The sequence below is a fragment of the Oryctolagus cuniculus genome, chromosome X (genome assembly GCF_051225735.1).
Source record: "Oryctolagus cuniculus isolate XC-2025 breed Fujian yellow rabbit chromosome X, ASM5122573v1, whole genome shotgun sequence".
Lineage (NCBI taxonomy): Eukaryota > Metazoa > Chordata > Mammalia > Lagomorpha > Leporidae > Oryctolagus > Oryctolagus cuniculus.
Genome location: NC_142888.1, coordinates 1,058,405 through 1,076,053, shown reverse-complemented (window position 1 = coordinate 1,076,053; position 17,649 = coordinate 1,058,405). Strand labels below are relative to the sequence as shown.

Here is a 17,649-nt window from a genome sequence, read left to right as displayed (position 1 = left end):
TCAAAAACACCCCTCCGTTGTATCATGGTTGGAAGCTTGAGCATTTACATTGTAAATGTTGGGTTATGGCCATGAAAACTGGGGTGGGATCACCTTGCTTTCATTCACTCCACATGTGCATTTTATTTAAATAAGAATGTGCTTCAGGAAGCCACTGGCACACATTCCTCTGAGTTGTACAGAATCAAATGTAGTGGGTCTGTAGTTTACTTTTCAAAATAGGGTGTAAAGAATGTCCCAATTATTTGATTCTCCTAAGTGAATTTGATTGGTCCTGACCACCATCAGCCTGGCTGCAAATTCAACCTAAGTCACAGTATGGAGTCCATCGAAGGGCTAAGTAGAGATCTCTAGGGCCTTAAGCTGCCCGCAAAAGTGAAGAGGGCCCTCTGGGTCTTAGGTCCAGGAGGACACTGATGACGTTTAGCATGTAGGCCCATGTGGCTCCTTGGTGGAAGGAGGTTCTGAGGCCACATGGAACGCAATGCTCAGGCTGAGACTGAGGGCCCAGTGCTAGAGCCAGCTTTCCCAAGAGACCCTGCAGCCATTCCCTGTTAATGCATGAGCACCTGCTTCTGGGACCTACCTCAAAAGCCCAGTTTCCTTTCAGTCCTGGTGAATTAATGCCTCCCCACGTAGCTAAATTCCACCTGAGATCTCCCAAGTGTTCACTCCCTTTCAGCTCTGGGAAAATCTAGCAAGGTCCCCTCAGCAGCTGTCAGAAACGCATTCCAAGGGGCCAGCATTGTGGTGCAGTGGGTTAAGCTGCCCCTTGGGATGCCTGCATCCCATATTAGAGTGCCAGTTTGAGTGCAGGCTGCTGCACTTCTGATCAAGCTCCCTGCTAATGCACCTGGGAAAGTAGATGAAGGCCCAAGTAATTGGGCTCCTGCTACCCACATGGGAGACCTGGACGGAGTTCCTGGTTCCTGGCTTCATCCACAACAGCAAAGCTGTGAGTGAACCAGCAGACAGAGCCGACAGAGCCAAAGGAGAGAATCAGCAGACAGAAGAGCTCTATGTATCTCTTTCCCTTTTTCTGTGTTACTTTGCCTTTCAAATAAATAAAATCCTTTTTAAAAAAAGAAAAGCAGGCCAGTGCCGCGGCTCAATAGGCTAATCCTCCACCTGTGGTGCCGGCACTCCGGGTTCTAGTCCTGGTCGGGCGCCGGATTCTGTCCCGGTTGCCCCTCTTCCAGGCCAGCTCTCTGCTGTGGCCAGGGAGTGCAGTGGAGGATGGCCCAAGTGTTGGGCCCTGCACCCCATGGGAGACCAGGATGAATACCTGGCTCCTGCCATCGGATCAGCACGGTGCGCCGGCCGCGGCGGCCATTGGAGGGTGAACCAACAGCAAAGGAAGACCTTTCTCTCTTTCTCTCTCTCTCACTGTCCACTCTGCCTGTCAAAAAATAAAAAAAAAAGTGGGTCCTCAGTGCAGAGGTGCCTGCTGTAGGGATCCTCAGCCTTGCACTCTGCAGCACAAAAGGCTCCTGAGCCCAGGGAAGCATAGGCTTGGGCAGTTTCCATTTTCTTAATTAAACAGGAAAAATGAATATGGACAGGTGACTTTGGGGATTAGAGGACAGACAGATTTATAGTAGGTGTGTGTCCATGGATGGGAAAGTGGACTTTACTAGAGAGATGAAGTGGGACGTTAGGTATGCTAAGGACCCACCTCAGAGCTATGCTCCTGGTTGGCTTTTTCTTCCTGTAATACACAGAACTCGGGTGCATCTGTGGCTTAGGGGAGAACTGGGAATGTGGGACAGTGGTGTCAAAGCTATATCTTTTGTCCATTCTGGGTGGGAGGAATAGGAAGACTTGGGAGGGCAGGGCTTGTGGACAGTGAAACAGTGGTAGGGCCAAAGTATTGGAAGTTTCAATGGTGTTGTTAAGTCAAAGAACTACTGATTTCTGGGACACTAGAGTAGGTGAAATAGAGGAAGAAGGATTTGTGATTAGCAAGAAGCTCAAAATCATGATTTTAGAGGTAGTTTGGTTATTGGAGATGACAGACCAGGAGAAAGCAGTGGATTAAGTGGTGCGGAGGAAAAGATCATCTGTAGAAAAGACTTCAAGGGACTTCAAAACTAGCGTGCAAGGTCAACTGCCTTGTCCATGAGTGGAAAAGTCGCCAAGAACAATGACCAGCATACAAGATTAAGAAGATGAAGAGCCAGGCTTAAAAACCAGACATTCTTGAGGACTGAACTGAGTGGTAGTGGGTGGTACCCTCTGATGGTACACTTAAAAGAGGCTAGGTATTTGAAGGAGAAGGAATAGAAATGATCTAAAACATAGGTTGGCAAATAATGGTTAGGAGACCAGCTTGTCTTCTGTTATTGTAAATAAAACTTTATTGCAACACAGTAATACTCACTCATTTACATGTTGTCAATGGTGGCTTTAACAGTGCAGAGTTGGGTAGTTGTCACAGAGACCATCTGGCTTGAAAAACCTACATTATTTTCTATTTGGTCTTTTACAGAAAAAAGTTTTCTGACCCCTGATCTGGAATTAGCAATGAAAGGCAAAAGCATTAACCTCACAGTGAGAGGTAAGCACAATTAATATCACAATAATTTTTCTTGCTACACAAATGTCAAATCCTCTGTTCCTTTTAGTTTGGGTCTGCTCTGGGTCACTAGATCAACTGTTCTGATTTGATATTTTTTTTCACAGTGAATCAATGCATTGAATGGTTGAAATGATAGAATGGCTGACTTTTTGGTTTTGTGTGTGGATATATTTTCCTTTGAAACACAAGTCAGCCTATATAATTGATTTATAGAGGTAAATTTCATATTGTAGAAATCCAGATCACATTCATTCAAAAAATTAACTGCAGGCTGTGATGCTATGCTATGGCTTGTTAGAGTGCTGAGTAAAGATGCTGGTGGATCTTTTGTCCAAAATCAATTTCCTGTTCTACTTTACCTCATTCCTTGTTGTTGGTCTTGAGAATGAGAAACTGTCTCACTGGGGTTTGTCCATTATCTATATCCACTGTGTAACGAGACGAGCACAGACAGTACTCCCAGAGTAGCTAGTTTATAGGCTTGCTATTGGTCACTCACATTTTTTCCCTGAAAAATTTGAATCAAGCAATCCAAACGACTCAGAGAATGGGCAACTGAGTCAAGCAAGCAGTCGGGCACCAGAGTAAGTATCCATGTGTGTGTCTTGTTAGGCTTCCTGAAACTCTCATCTTTATTTTTGCTTTTAGTGGAAGCTGGAAACTATAAAACTTCCTATTCCATCAGATCTTTGAATAGCTTGGTAGATTCACTTCCTTAGAACCAGATGATCACTTAAGAGAGTGTGAGTGCTAGGTTCTTGGACATAATGGACCCACTGGTTTGTCTTTTCCAGATTTTCAGATAAGATGTGTTCAACAGGCCAGTAGTCCTATAGTCCCTACATCATAAGGAGAAAAAAGTGTGATGGGAGCCACAGAAATACAAATCAGTCTTGACTCTTGGGAGGACCACAGATGGCAATAAACCCAACTAAAATGGAGTCAGTAGGTTCATGGTGTGTAACAGATACACTTGTCTCGTCTTAAGAGAGGATGGTCTAGGGATTCTCTCAGACAAAGTTAAGAGTAAATATTTGCGGTGAAAATGGCTTCTTTGGAAGATTTTTATTGCCCAGAGTACTGTTTTCAATCCTGAATTTTGCGAATTTGACATTAACTTTTGTGTTTGTAGAAACATATTTCAAGAATGGTTGTCTTGGTTATGTTCTGGACCTGTCCAAATGCTGATGATGGGGAATTAAAATTAAACTTTAAAAAATGTCCTGTATTGGCTACCAACAGTAGTGATGGAAACAGCCCCAGTTGTGTCCTTTGCTTCTTGTATTTCACGTCAGCAGGGTTTGGTGAAAACACACTCTGCTGCTTGGGACTTCACAGCAGAAGAGAGAGAGAATCAACAGGTGCACCAGGCCCAGCGCCAGGGAGCACAACACTCCCCCAGGGATCTGCAAAGACTTTGGTCAGTGGGTTCCACGGCTTTAAGAGCATGCTTCTTCCTTTGCCTGAGCAGTGCTGACTCCATTCCCTCTGATTAATGAGTAAGCAGTTTTCTGTCTTTAGTTCAGTAATCTGGGGATGGAAGACAGCTGTTCCACTACGGATCCCCACCAGTGCTAGTGATGCTAAATTGGTTGTGAAATGAGGCTGGCAGATCGTTTTCCTTGGGCTGTAAATTTCTGTGTCTCATATGATTTCCACTCTAGGTCAGGACTGGAGAGAGCCATTTTAGGAGGGAGAGAAACTTCGGTCTGACCATACTGTGCTGGAAGAAGTTGTCAAAGCAGATAGCTTTTGCTGTAAAGTTTCATCTTCTTAGGCTTGTCACTGTGGGCAAAGGTCTCGCTTTAAGTGCAGAGTCATGGAATAATGAGCTTCTTTGAATTAGCTTATTAGGTCTGAAAAGAATGACTCAGAAATCCTCGAGGAGCTTGTTTTCCCCTGATGTGGAATAACAGGACAATACTTGATACATGGCTGCCCACAACACAGAGGACCTACTTTATTCAATATTTCACCTAACGAATGGAGACAGTAAAATTACATCTGGATGTTGTCTATTCTGACACAGATACTAACCTTTGAGTAGTGGTGTGTTGATAAAATGTTTAACATCCAAATTTCTGGGAAAAAAAAACTTTTGGTTTGCAGTGTTTGCCAATTTCTCTGGTGTAAATATGGCCACATGACCAATTTCAAGCTACCAACATGACATCAGTGAATGCAGAATTTGGGAACAAATTTGCACGATCAGCTTTTGGGAGATAATCCCAGTTGGCTGCAGCCATGACTCTTCTAGGGCTAGGCTGTATAGAACAAGGCTGGCTCCTGTCGCCTGCATCGGAAGGTATAAGCTGCTGGGAAAGGAGTGAGGGTGTGGCACACTGGGGGACAGATCTTGCTTCTGTCCCCAGGTCTTCACTTCTTCCCAACAACTTTCAAGTAACCAGGCACCAGCTTCTTTCCAACCGATTCAAGAGCAAACCTACAGGATTGTGTATTTTGCCCTTCACCTTTTCTGCTCTCCCTTTGGAAGTCTGAACAACAACACAACAAATGGAAGACAGAAATGAGATGTCAGCAAGGTCACCAAGCCTGGAGCTAACTGCAGTGTCCTCTGAAAGGATTCTGCTACTTTGACGTTTAAAAATGTATTTTCCTCCTATAATTCCTAGAATTGGTTCACTTTGAATTCACTAAGCCTTTAGGACACAATTCAGAGCAGATGCTCCCAAACTGAAAATTCATACACAGAACCTTGAAATCTAGGGATTCCTCAGATTCTGCCTCAGATCCAAAGAGTTGGAATCCCACTGAGGGTAGAGAATGGAGAGCAAGGCCACATGCAATATTTTACAGCAATTTCCTTGGATGATTCTGATGCAGATAAAGGATTGGAAATCAGTGCGCTAGGATTTGGTCATTGTCCCACTGGGCAGCACTCAAAGGTAAGCTGCATCTTCTAGAGCAGCAGTCCGAATGCGGGCGTTTACAGACGAGCAAGTGCAGGACAGCAGGGCAAATGCCTGTGCCAGGGCCCCACCAAACGGTTATTTACTTATTTGGAATACAGAGAGAACCCCTGTTCTCTGGTTCATTCCTAAATGCCCACAACAGCAGGGATTGGACAGGCCGGAGCTGGGAGTGGGATACCCAATCCAGGTCTCCCACATGGGTGGCAGGGACCCAACCACTTGAACCGTTACATACTGCCTCCCAGGATGCAGAGTAGCAGAAAGTTGGGATCAGGAGCTGGATCTGGGAATTGAACCCAGGTACTCAGATGTGGGATGTGGGCATCTTTTTTTTTTTTTAAATGATTTATTTATTTTTTTCGAAAGGCAGAGTTATAGAGAGGCAGAGGTAGAGAGATAGAGAGAGAGATCTTCCATCCGCTGGTTCACTCCCCAAATGGTCACAATAGCAGGAGCTGTGCTGATCCGAAGGCAGGAGCCAGGAGCTTCCTGTGGGTCCCCCATGCGGGTGCAGGGGCCCAAGCGCTTGGGCCTTCCTCCATTGCTTTCCCAGGCCACAGCAGAGAGCTGGGTCAGAAGTAGAGCAGGCAGGACTCGAACCGGTGCCCATATGGGATGCCGGCACTGCAGGGGCAGCTTTGCCGCCTACAGCACAGTGCCGGCCCCAGGATGTGGGCATCTTAAGTGGGGTCTTCACTGCTAGGCCAAATCCCTGCCCCTCCATCGAACTTTCAGATCCCCAAGTTTCACTGCTGTTGTCCTTGATTCACAAATGCTGGCAGCCATTTTGTCCTTCCATCCCTCAAGCAAAGTCCCCCAAAACAAGCACTTCTGAAAGTATTAGGGAAACTGCCCGAGATGCCACACCTGGGTGACTCTGAGTGCCTTCAGAGGCAGAAATAGCTGTCAGAAAGAGAAGCTCGTAGCCGTTTGCAGCCCTGCGTCGACATCAGTTTTTGGTCTTTGAGTCAATGTAGATTAGGGGCATCAATTCCTATTGCAGCCAACTGTCAGTTAACATCTCCCTTAGGATAACCGACTTGAGTATAATCAGCAGGTGAACACACTCGTTATCATTGTCCGTCTTTCCGAGTTTCTGAGTATCGATTTTCAGTCTGGAAGCTGGGCCCAAACAGATGTGAACTGTAAGTGATTTTTCTACTCTTTTTCTCCAATTCATTCATTTATTCACTGAGTATCTGTAGAAAGTCTGCAATGCACAGACAGTGGTGATACATCAGTCAGAAAAAAAATTAACCTAGAAACCTTGGTTGGTCTCCCAGTGGGAGGACAATTAGAAAATACAATAAGCAAAGTAATATCAACTAAATATGTCATATGGTGAACAGAGCAAAGACCTAAAACATATGTCAGATGGTGAGACGTGCCATAGAGACAAGTAACTCAGCGATGAGGACGGGAGGCGGGATAGGGATTGTGCCCTGGTAATAACAGCGGTTAAACAACTTGGATTGCTTCAGAGACGCACAGGACCCTCCGGGGACATTGCTTCCAAATCTGAGACCGGTACAGGCAAAGGACGCCATGGAGAAAGAGCATGAAAGTAAGCACAGACCCATCACAGGCAAGGGCTGGCCTGTAGCAAGTGCTCTGGAGACGACGAAGGTCCATTGCCCTCTCTCTGTGAAGGCCGGGGTGTGACACTCTCTCGTTTTCTCATCAGGAGCCCTAGATGTGTACCAGGGGACCCCAAATGGAGAATGGGCGAAAGTGTGAGTTTGTGTTGGGTTTTTACTATTTGGCAGGGAATGAGCTATAACAGCAGAGCCCTTCCAGGGGCTCTCCTTAAAGAGATGCCACTCATCTGTCTCACTGTTATCACGAAACAATGCTGACCAGCTGGCACACCCCTCCTGATATCACACCCACTGTTACACAGCAGTGCAATTAGAAATCCCTAGATCTCATGCCTTGGCTGGTTCTAGGCCTACTGCAGTGAACTCTCACAGCACACATTGCAATTCTAAGTAACAATTCTAAATTGCCATTCAAAAACACAGGTCAAAATCTCAAAGTAGTTACACAGCTAGCTATGCAGAAACTTGAAAGTGGGGCGGTAGTAGGGGGAGGCAGAGAGAACAGCAAGTGCAAAGGCCCTGAGGCAGGCCACTATTCAGAAAAGAATAGGGTGGTGGGGTGGGTGGGGTGTCTCTGAGGTCAAGGCTGAATGAATGATGAGGAAACTTAGTGATGATCATCATGTGATCTCAAAGAGGTAAAGGAGTGGGGCCGGCACTGTGGCGCAGTGGGTTAACGCCCTGGCCTGAAGTACCAGCATCCTATATGGGTGCTGGTTCGAGACCGGCTGCTCCACTTCCGAGCCAGCTTTCTGCCTGGGAAGGCAGTGGAGGATGGCCCAAGTCCTTGGGCCCCTGCACCCACTTGGGAGACCCGGAGGAAGCTCCTGGCTCCTGGCTTCAGATCGGCGCAGCTCCAGCTGTTGTGGCAAATTGATGAGTGAACCATCGGATGGAAGACCTCTCTCTCTCTCTCTCTCTCTCTCTCTCTCTGCCTCTCCTCTCTCTGTGCAACTCTGACTTTCAAATAAATAAATAAATAAATTTTAAAAAAAGAGGTAAAGGAGCAAATGCAGCATGTTTTCTCTCTCTGCCTTGTTTTGCCCTTCATGTTACAATGGAGCAGGGCAGTCCATAAGCAGAGCTTATTACTCTGGGAGTATACGCATAAGATTCAGAAGGCCTGTAAATTTAAGCTTTTTAAAATAAAATTTTTCTAACTCTAACTGAAATTGAGCATTTCTTTCCATTTGGAACGTAGGCAACCAGAATCATTTCAGCATACTTACAACTCTGCCAAGCATGGTTGTTGCAGAGATTTTTATATTAGATTATAGTTCATGCAACCATTCTGAAGTATCTTTTATGCTCATCACCTCCTGGGAATTACTGTAATTATTAAGCTACTGCTAGATTGTTTATGATCATGGTCTCCCTGCCTGCGGAGCCAACAACGAACCTGGATGTTTCTACAACTGGAGTTCAACACAGACAGCTCGGGAACATTCTGTTGTCTTTGGAAGACTGTCTTCACCTTGAAATATGAACTGTGGACGTTTTAATGCTACTTGCAACATTTGCAACCCTTAAATCAAGAACTTGAGGTTGATTGGATATTCACCACAGTGTGCCTCCAGCCATATGAAAGACCACCCACAGTACAAGGTGCTTTTTGAGACTAAAACAACAGCCTTCACACAAAAGTGTCTAAGACAAATCTCACCACTTCCATGTGTATACTCTCTGGTTACTTTATTTGTTATTATGTAGGGTGATAGTAAAGAAGCCCTTTGGTTATTGTACTATAAATTTATTAATTGCATTTGTTTCAAAGATTCATTAAGACATACTTCACATCCAAGTCATAGAACCTTACCAGTCGCAAAAGAAAAAAAAATTAGCCTGGTAAGAAGATTTCCTGTTATACGTTCCAAAGAGATATGCAAGGTCTCCAGGATAACAGCTGGTATCTTGAGAAATTGAATTTTCCAGTGCCAGGTAAGGTTGATGAGGTATTAACTCCTGAATGGAACCTATCATATAAGATTTGACAAGCTTGAATTAATACCTAATGTTCTCAAAAAGGGTGGGAAATGATTGGAGAGCAATCAGGGAGCATTCCCAAAGAGGCCACAGACAAGCTGCAAGCAGATAAATATGAAAATGCACCCCATTAGCAGGTCACGAGTGGACCGGAATGGGCTTGTCATTGCAGAGGGGAAAATAAAAGCTTAAGGAGATGTGTGAACACAACACAGGGCTGGCACCAGTGCTGATTTCTCACTCAGGCAGCCAGGGATTGAACTATAGTACTTGGCTATTTGCAACTGCCTTTGGCTGAAGTCTTATTTAAATAAATGAAAAGGGTTTCCTCAACCATGCCTGCTTGTTGGCAAATGCACGCCCCTTAGTTCTGTCTCAGTCACTGACTTGGGCTCTGACCACTCTGCTAATGGTCCAAGTTCAGTGCCAACTGCCTACATTTAACCAAACAGCCTTTCTCCACCTTGTACAATCTGCAGAGTTCTCACTGACTTCTTGGAGTGCCAGTGGTCCCCGGTGGGGGACAATTTAACCCATTTCCTGGGGGACACTTGAAAACCTCTGGAGACATTTTTGGCTGTCACCACTGGGGCGGGCCCCTGGCATCTAGATGGAAAAGGCCAGGGACGCTGTTCCACCTCTCATAGTGCACAAGAACCAGGTGTGGACGATGGTGCGTATCACCACAGAAGTAAGCGTTGGGACCAGCATCGTGGCACAGTGGGTTAAGCCGCCACATGTGATGCCAGCATCCCATAGCAAAGAGCCAGTTTGAGTCCTGGCTGCTCCACTTCTAATCTAGCTCCCTGCTAATGCACCTGGGAAAGCAGCGGAAGATGACCCACTTTTTAGGTCCTTACTACCCATCTGGGAGACCTGGGTGGAGTTCTAGGTTCCTGGCTTTAGTCTGGCCCATCCTTGGCCATTGCAGCCATCTGGGGAGTGAACCAGCAGATGGAAGACCTCTCTCTTTCTCTGCCTCTCCTTCTCTCTGTCAGTCTGCCTTTTAAATAAATAAATCCTAAAAAGAATGAGGGTCTGCAGGAAAAGCAGAGCAGCCAGCCAGAGAAGGAGGAAAACACATAGCAGTTTGTCTCTTCAGGCACATTTTCCCAATGCAGTGCTGCACTGGACTTCAGCTTGTTCCATAGAAAGTACTCGTTCCTTTCCTGCTGTCATACTTTTTGTGGTTATGAAGAAGGCAGCCAAGATTAAGGAGGCTATCATAAGGCTCTTTCTGTCACCACCCAGAAAAGCACCCACATTTGGAGCTCTTTTGTTCAACTGATCTTATACTAAAATATCAACATGCAAGGGGATTTCGAAATATTCATGAAAACAGAATTAAAAGATAAACTTGTTTTGGTGCAAAAACATTGAAATCCAAGGAATTTTCATAAACTTTTTGAAGACCCCTTGTATTATTCAATGATAGTGACCTACATATCAATTATAATCTATAGTGCATACTGATATATAGCCTCCTCCTCCTCCTACTCTTTTTAGCTCCTATTCAGATAAGGAATTTGAATACAGTCATACCTTGTGTAGTGGGAGTGACTGGGTGACAAAAGTGTTTCCAAAGATAGCAGAGTCCTGCCCTAAGTCGGAGTAAGGGGTGCTCTGACTTGCCCTGTGGAAAGGAGATGGCAGTAAGGGCCAATGAAAATGCATGGGGTAAACGAAGGGAGCACAGTTTCACAGGGTCGTACTCAGACCCAGGCTGCACGGGACTGGGAGGTAGGACAGACAAGCCTGCAATGAGCAGCCGTCCTTAATCACCTCTGCTGGTGCTTTTCCCACCACAGAACCCATGGCTCATTTATCTAACTATCTTGTGGTTTACTGGCTGCTAATTATTCCTACTCTGATATTTGTTAATGAAAACCCAAGATATTTTCTAGCAAAGCATTTGGAGGGTCTGGGAAGAAGAGAGTCCTCAAGACAAAAGGAAAAACTTCTAATTTCATGTTCCTGTAGGTTGGAAGAACAGATGCTGGGGCTCCGTTGGGCCTCTAGAGGATTCCTTCTATCAGCCCACGCCGTCCCCTGCCTCTAGTCACTTAAGCAACATGACTTGTTAAGCACACACTTTCTGATCCATAAAGCTCCAGGCAGCCTTATCCACCCCTGTGATGTAAATGCCACCTCTGCACCCACAGCTCCCAGACATAAAAGCTGACAAAGGACCATCAGATTTGGCTGTTGCCAATACAATACCTAATCAAACAGCAGTGTAGCTTCATTGAGTTTGAATTTTGGTTGAGGTGGGGAAGCAGAGGTGGCCACTGTTTCCCAAAGAAACCAGTGATGAGGTTCAGGGAAGGAGGGGCTCTTGGCTGGTCCTGTAAGGGAGATGGAAAGTTCCTTGCAAATCTAGGCTCAGCTGGCACAGACAAAGCCCCACCTCAAGCATACACCTTCCTGCATTCTGCTTCAAGGTCTCCTCTGAACTGTTGGAAGCTCATCAGGTCCTCGTATAAGCACACAGCAGAAATATGAGGAAAGTACCCCAGGAACTACCCTCACAACGGGAGAAAGGCCCTAATGTCTACATACTTCAACCTCCCATCTTTAGGGTGGTCATTCCTCCTGCTTCTCTGGTTGAATGGAATCCACATTTAGCACCGTGATTGAGGACTTCGATTATACACCCTGAGACTGGCTTTTCCTTCTTCCTGTGTCACTCTTCCCTCTCACTGGTCCATATCTCATTGCAGTTGCCAAGTGCTTTCACTTGGATCTTGTCACCACCAGCACCGAGTGAGCTTTCGGCTTTGCAATCTTGGCACTGAGAGTTTTACTGAGTATGTTCTCATGCTGTGCCATGTACCCTCTGTGGATCCTGGGTGGCTTCCTGGCAGTTCTCAGCTCTCCTCTGAACTAGAGGGGTGAAAGCATGGAGACTGTACCTCCCAGAACTTTCATCATCAGAGTTCCAGATTCACTCTCTTAATAAGGGCACCGTTGAGAGGCTGTTATTTCCCAGTGGTGGTTGGAGGCAGGTAACAGGGGCTGCAGTTGCACCTCTGAAAATTGCCCACTTCAGCACTGTGGGCATTTGAGGCTGTTGGTGGCAATTCCTGTGACCCCTATTTTTTTTAAATTAATTTTTTCTCCCCTCCAACACTTCTAGGATTTGTGTAAGTCTCTGATTCCTGATGGCAAATCCTTCCCTGCTCAAAATAACTAGAGTGGTCCCCACTTTTGTGGACAAACTGATACACATATATTATCTAATTTTATTGAGAATAAAGGTCTAGGAATTGAATTTGGTTTGCGAATGTTGGTGGCTAATAGGTGATATGGAAATAATAAAATCCAGCTCAGGTAGCAAAGGTATTTGAGAGATGTTAGAATAATGAAGCAAATATATATTACATTGGATGTCAAGAAGAAAATCATTTAAAGAGGAGGGGGATCCTTGTTGATGAAAGTTCTCTCCCTTATCAAATCTGGTGGACGTAAAAGAGGGCAGTTTTAAAAACCAAGGAATTGGAGCCCTCTGTGAAGTCCTGGCAGAAAAATGAAGCAGGAAAACTCATTGTCATGCATATAGTGACTGTGTTATCTGATTTTTTTTTTTTTTTTGGACAGGCAGAGTTAGACAGTAAGAGAGAGAGACAGAGAGACAGGTCTTCCTTCCGTTGGTTCACCCCCCAAAATGGCCAAAGCCAGGAGCCAGGTGCTTGCTCCTGGTCTCCCATGTGGGTGCAGGGCCCAAGCACTTGGACCATCCTCCACTGCCCTCCCGGGCCACAGCAGAGAGCTGGACTGGAAGAGGAGCAACCAGGGCAGAATCCAGTGCCCCAACCGGGACCAGAACCCGGTGTGCCGGCACCGCTAGGTGGAGGATTAGCCTAGTGAGCCGCGGCGCCGGCCTATGTTATCTGATTTCTAAGGGCTGCTTATGTAATGATGTTGGGAATTGTATGCTCTGTGGTGCTGTGAAGTGAAAAGTAAAAGTCACTGCAAAAAATAAGAATTCTGGGTCAAATAACAATTCATAAATCTATCATATAATGCTTCCTTGACAGATCAGGAGGGTAGCATTTTAAAATGTAGAGCATTTGCTAAGCTCTTCAGATCTGCTGGAGAAAAGGATGAAAGCTTCCTTTCTCCTGTTTGTGGAGTAAAATAGTGCCCTAGAAATACAAGGCCAAATGTCTGAGTCATATGAAGAATGAGTAGTTACGATAATGTTTCCAAGGTAGCCGATTGCTTGACATTCACTATGTAAAGCTTATTTGCATTATTCATATAGAGATTTGGGGCAACCTTTCTTAGTTATTGATCCCAATTCATGATTTGTGATTTTGGCAAAATATTGAGAGTAAATTTATAGAATGTACCCCAATAAAAAGGTTTGTATATTAGTCAGGGTTCTTAAAACTAATAGAATTGATAGACAGACAGATGGACAGACACATGAGTTCTAAGGAATTGGCTCTTGTGTCCATGGAAGCTGGCAAATTAAAAAATTTGCAATCAGCCAGCTAGAGACCCAAGAGACCTGATGATAGATAGATCTAGTCTGAAGGCTAGCAGGCTCAAAACCCCTGCTGATGTTTCAGTTCAAATGTGGAGGCAGGGAAAAAAGGATGTTCCAATTTGAAGGCAAGAGAATTTCCATCTTTCTCAGCTTTTCTGTTCTATTCAGACCTTCAACTGATTGGATGAGGCCACTAACATTAGGGAGGGCAATCTGCTTTACTTAGTCTACTGCTTCAATGTTAATGTCATCCAGAAACACCCTCACGAACACCCCCAGAATAATGTCTGGCCTAATGTCTGTGCACCCCGTGTGCTGTCAAGTTGACAGAAAATCAAACCTCACAGTATGTACATGTTGTGAAATAGTACACGTGCTTTCCAAGTAAGAACACCAAGAGAGATGCTTACATTGACTTGACAAGCACTTCTAAACCCAAACCCAGGAAGAGTTCCTGTTTCAGTTGTCAGAGATACCAAGACATTGGCCCTATTTCAAGGATTCCCTAGCCCACTAAGAGAAACAGATAAGATTTGCAAAACTGTGCCTTGCACTGCTACAGAGTTATGCAGAGGACACTAAGGAAGAACAGACAAGTGCCTGGAGGGAGTTGGAGATGGCCTCTTGGAAGAGATCACATCTGATCTGTGTCTTAAAGGGCAAGCAACATTTTGCTAAAAGAGAAGATGAAAAGAGGATGTCAAATGACAGAGAATACACATTCTAGAAATTACAAGTACTTATCATGAGGACTGAATGAAATAATGCATTTAAGCACCAGTGAAATAATGGCTGTTAAGCACTAATATCTGGCACTCAGTAGGTGTGAGCCCAGATCAGCCTTTCTCTCATCCTACTATTGCTGTATATTATTTGAGGAAATCTTGAGGTTTTCGGGGCCAGCACTGTGGCGTAACAGGTAAGGTAAGCTGGCATCCCATGTGGGTGCCAGTTCGAGTCCCAGCTCCTCCACTTCTGGTCCAGCTCTCTGGGAAAACAGTAGAAGATGGCCCAGGTTCTTGGGCCCTTGTGCCTGTGTGGGAGACCTGGAGGAAGCTCCTTTCTGCTGCCTTCGGATCGGCACAGCTCTATCAGTTGCAGCCAACTGGGGAGTGAGCCAGTGGATGGAAGACCTCTTTCTCTCTCTCTGTGTAACTCTGACTTTCAAATAAATAAATAAATCTTTTAAAAAAAGAAATCTTGAGGTTTTCAAAGGTGAGGCAATGTTTGGGTAACTGAGAAGTTCTTCCATACAATTCACTACTATTAAAGAAATCATTTCTACTTTGCAGAAAGTACCTTAACAGATGTTTCTGAGTGAATTTAGTCATCATATTAAGCATTGCTTCACAATGTGGGATGCTTTTCAAAAGCCTCTTTTGGGTGAACAGATTGTGTTGCTGCTGAGGGAATTCACAGGAATGAGGCAGTCACTGTAATTCAAACAATTTCTCCTCATTTAAGACCACCAACTGTTTATATTAGTACTGACATGATCCATTTATGAAGCATCTTAGCACAGTTGTTTGAAAATTTTGGCTGTCAAATGGTCATCAGAACAGAGTTGACTCTAATTGCAAGTATGATACTTCTGATCTCTTTATCAAAACCTTTACAGAATAGCCACCATGTTCAGGTTCAGTTGGAAGGCTTGCGTGTGACACTACAACATGAGAAAAGTAGAACCTACCATTTTTGCTCACTAGGCAGCATTATTAGAATGCTGGCACTAAAAATGAAGGAATAAGTAAGACCCCCTCCCCCAACAGTTCTCAAAAACACATGGACAAATGATTGCAGCAAAAAATGATCATTTGGACAATATATACAGGAATGATGATACACAGAGAAAGAGCCTGTGAACTAGGTCTTCTTTTTTGAACTAGGTCTTTAATTAGAAACTTGCCCCCCCCCCCCCAGATAGAGAGAGAGAGAGAGAGAAGAAACTTTACATATTGGAGACAGCACTGTCCCAGTAGAAGGTAGTATGCAACAGTATATTCCATTGAGAAAAAAGAAATTGGCTTGGCATGATTGTCACATGTTGAAAAAGGATAGGAGATTATGTTAGGATAGTAGTAGCCAAGGACCAAGTTATACCTATGAAGTGTGTGTGCGCGCGCACACACACACAAGTGATATTGCCCTTTGACTGCAAACTGAATTAATATCTTAGCTTTGACTTTTATAGACCAGACTATCACCATGGGTACTATGTCTGCTTCATCAACATTGCACTTTCTCAAATGCATCATTAAAAGAAAGTAATGGATTTCTTTTTGTAGCTCAGTAAGATGACAAAGCTGTTCATATCTTCTTGATATTCCATCAGATGCCTAATTTAACTTTCACTTTTGCTTCTCATCTCTTTTGCCCAGAAACTCACTGCATGTTGAATGAAGCTCAACTCAGCCTCTTTTGTATGCCACTGAATCTGAGAATTTGGTACAGTGATCATTTGAGTGGCCATGGCATGCCTGGCCTGACTTTTTTGAGAACAATCTTTGTCCATCTTCCTCCCATGACACATCTTTGCAAAGTGTCATGATCTTATTTGTGTTATAGAAACATAATTTCAGCAGTGGGATGATCAGTGAATGAAAGGAAGTTAACAAAACTAGACACAGAGAAACTACTTGGGAGATGATGACATTAATTCTAGTGGAAAAAGTGATGAGGTCGTGAATCAAGACAGTGATGCTGAGGTGGAAAGGAAAGAGTGGGTATGAAAGAAGAAATGTTAAAAAGACAGAATAAAACTGCCAGTGGAAACTAGAGATTGAGTGAGAAGGAAATGAAGAAGGCTAGGATGATACCTAAAGTTTCTGACTCAAGTTCCTGTCTAGATGACATTTCTATAAATCAGAACAGGCCAATGGGAGAAAGATGTTCATTTGCAGTGGTGGGTGGTGAAGGATAATTAGTAGTGTTTTGGACAAACATAGAAAGTTTCTTTGACATTAGCAGTCAGTTGGAGATCTGGCACTGGACCTCGAGAAGGGCTGGCAGTGGGGAAGGCATTAGGCCTAGTGCTTAAGACACTGAGTTGGGAGGAGGGGCACCAAGATGGCAGAATAGGGAGGGAGCTTACTGCTCTAGTCCAGGACAAGATTAAAAAAACGTGGAGAGAGTGCAATCTCAGGGAAGAGTTAGGGAGAAAACAGCAGAGCAAACTCCATGCAAATTACGGGACACTGTGGATATATGTGGAGAGTGTGGATGCACACAACTCAGGACCCTAGCAGCTGAGAGCCTCAGCATCAGCTTATGAGAGTGAGGTGAGACCAGGTTGCAGCAGCCCTAGCCATTGGCAATAAAGCTGCAGGAAGAGCCTGGTGAATCTGGTTTGGAGCCTTGTAGGGGACAGCATACTTTCCAACTGACAGGAAAAAGGAGAGGCAAGTTTCTCTCTCCCCAACCACCCAGCATCAGCATCCTGTAACTAGCCATGAGGGGGTGGGTGCCATTTTGGACATACATAACAGCTGTGCCAGCTCATGTCCGTGTGCCCAGCAACCAGTTGAGAGTAGAAACCTGAGTCTAGCTGGGAGAACTGACAGGTGGCTGGGTGCTTCTGACTATGGGAGGCTTGTGTGCTGGGACTATGAAAACACTATGGCTGCATGTGAGGGTGCAGCGTGTGGCTGGGACTTTGGGCAGTCACAGTGTGTGGCTATATATGCTAGGGGTTTCTTGATTCCCTGGTGAAGATCATTGCTGCAGGATCCATGCTCACACTGAGGACTGCATGGATCCTTTGTGAGGCAGCACAAATGAATACTGTACTTACTGGGGTTAATGACCAGGCATTGGTCTCCTTGGAGGAGAAGAGGTGAGTGTGCGAACATTTCAATAGAGCTGAACAAACCTCCTCTCTGATTAAAAAAAAAGATTTACCAAGCCTAACTTGGGAGTCACCTTGGATACTGCCCTCACCCTGGAGCATAGAACAGAGCTCCCTGGCCACACCTAGTACATGCCTCTAGGTGTTCACTGAAAGAGCAGACACCTCACTAATCCACAGAGGCATAATCCAAAGATAAAAGCTATCACCAGAGGAAAAAA

The 17,649-nt window shown here is 44.8% G+C and overlaps 1 protein-coding gene across 8 annotated transcripts in view; it reads left to right on the top strand.

The window, feature by feature from the left end:
- ASB9 (ankyrin repeat and SOCS box containing 9) overlaps nucleotides 1-17,649 on the top strand; it is a 98,821-nt gene that overhangs the window by 37,859 nt on the left and 43,313 nt on the right. For 3 of the 8 annotated variants that reach the window (XM_070067263.2, XM_017349923.4, XM_089324792.1), the window contains exons 7-8: nucleotides 2,489-2,557; nucleotides 3,877-4,612. In XM_070067263.2, the coding sequence (XP_069923364.1) occupies nucleotides 2,489-2,557; nucleotides 3,877-4,055 (248 nt within the window). In that variant the 3' untranslated portion in view covers nucleotides 4,056-4,612. Of the gene's footprint in view, nucleotides 1-2,488; nucleotides 2,558-3,372; nucleotides 3,792-3,876; nucleotides 4,613-17,649 lie in introns of those variants that run through there. The other 5 variants (XM_089324796.1, XM_089324794.1, XM_089324795.1 and 2 more) reach the window with 3 other exon arrangements.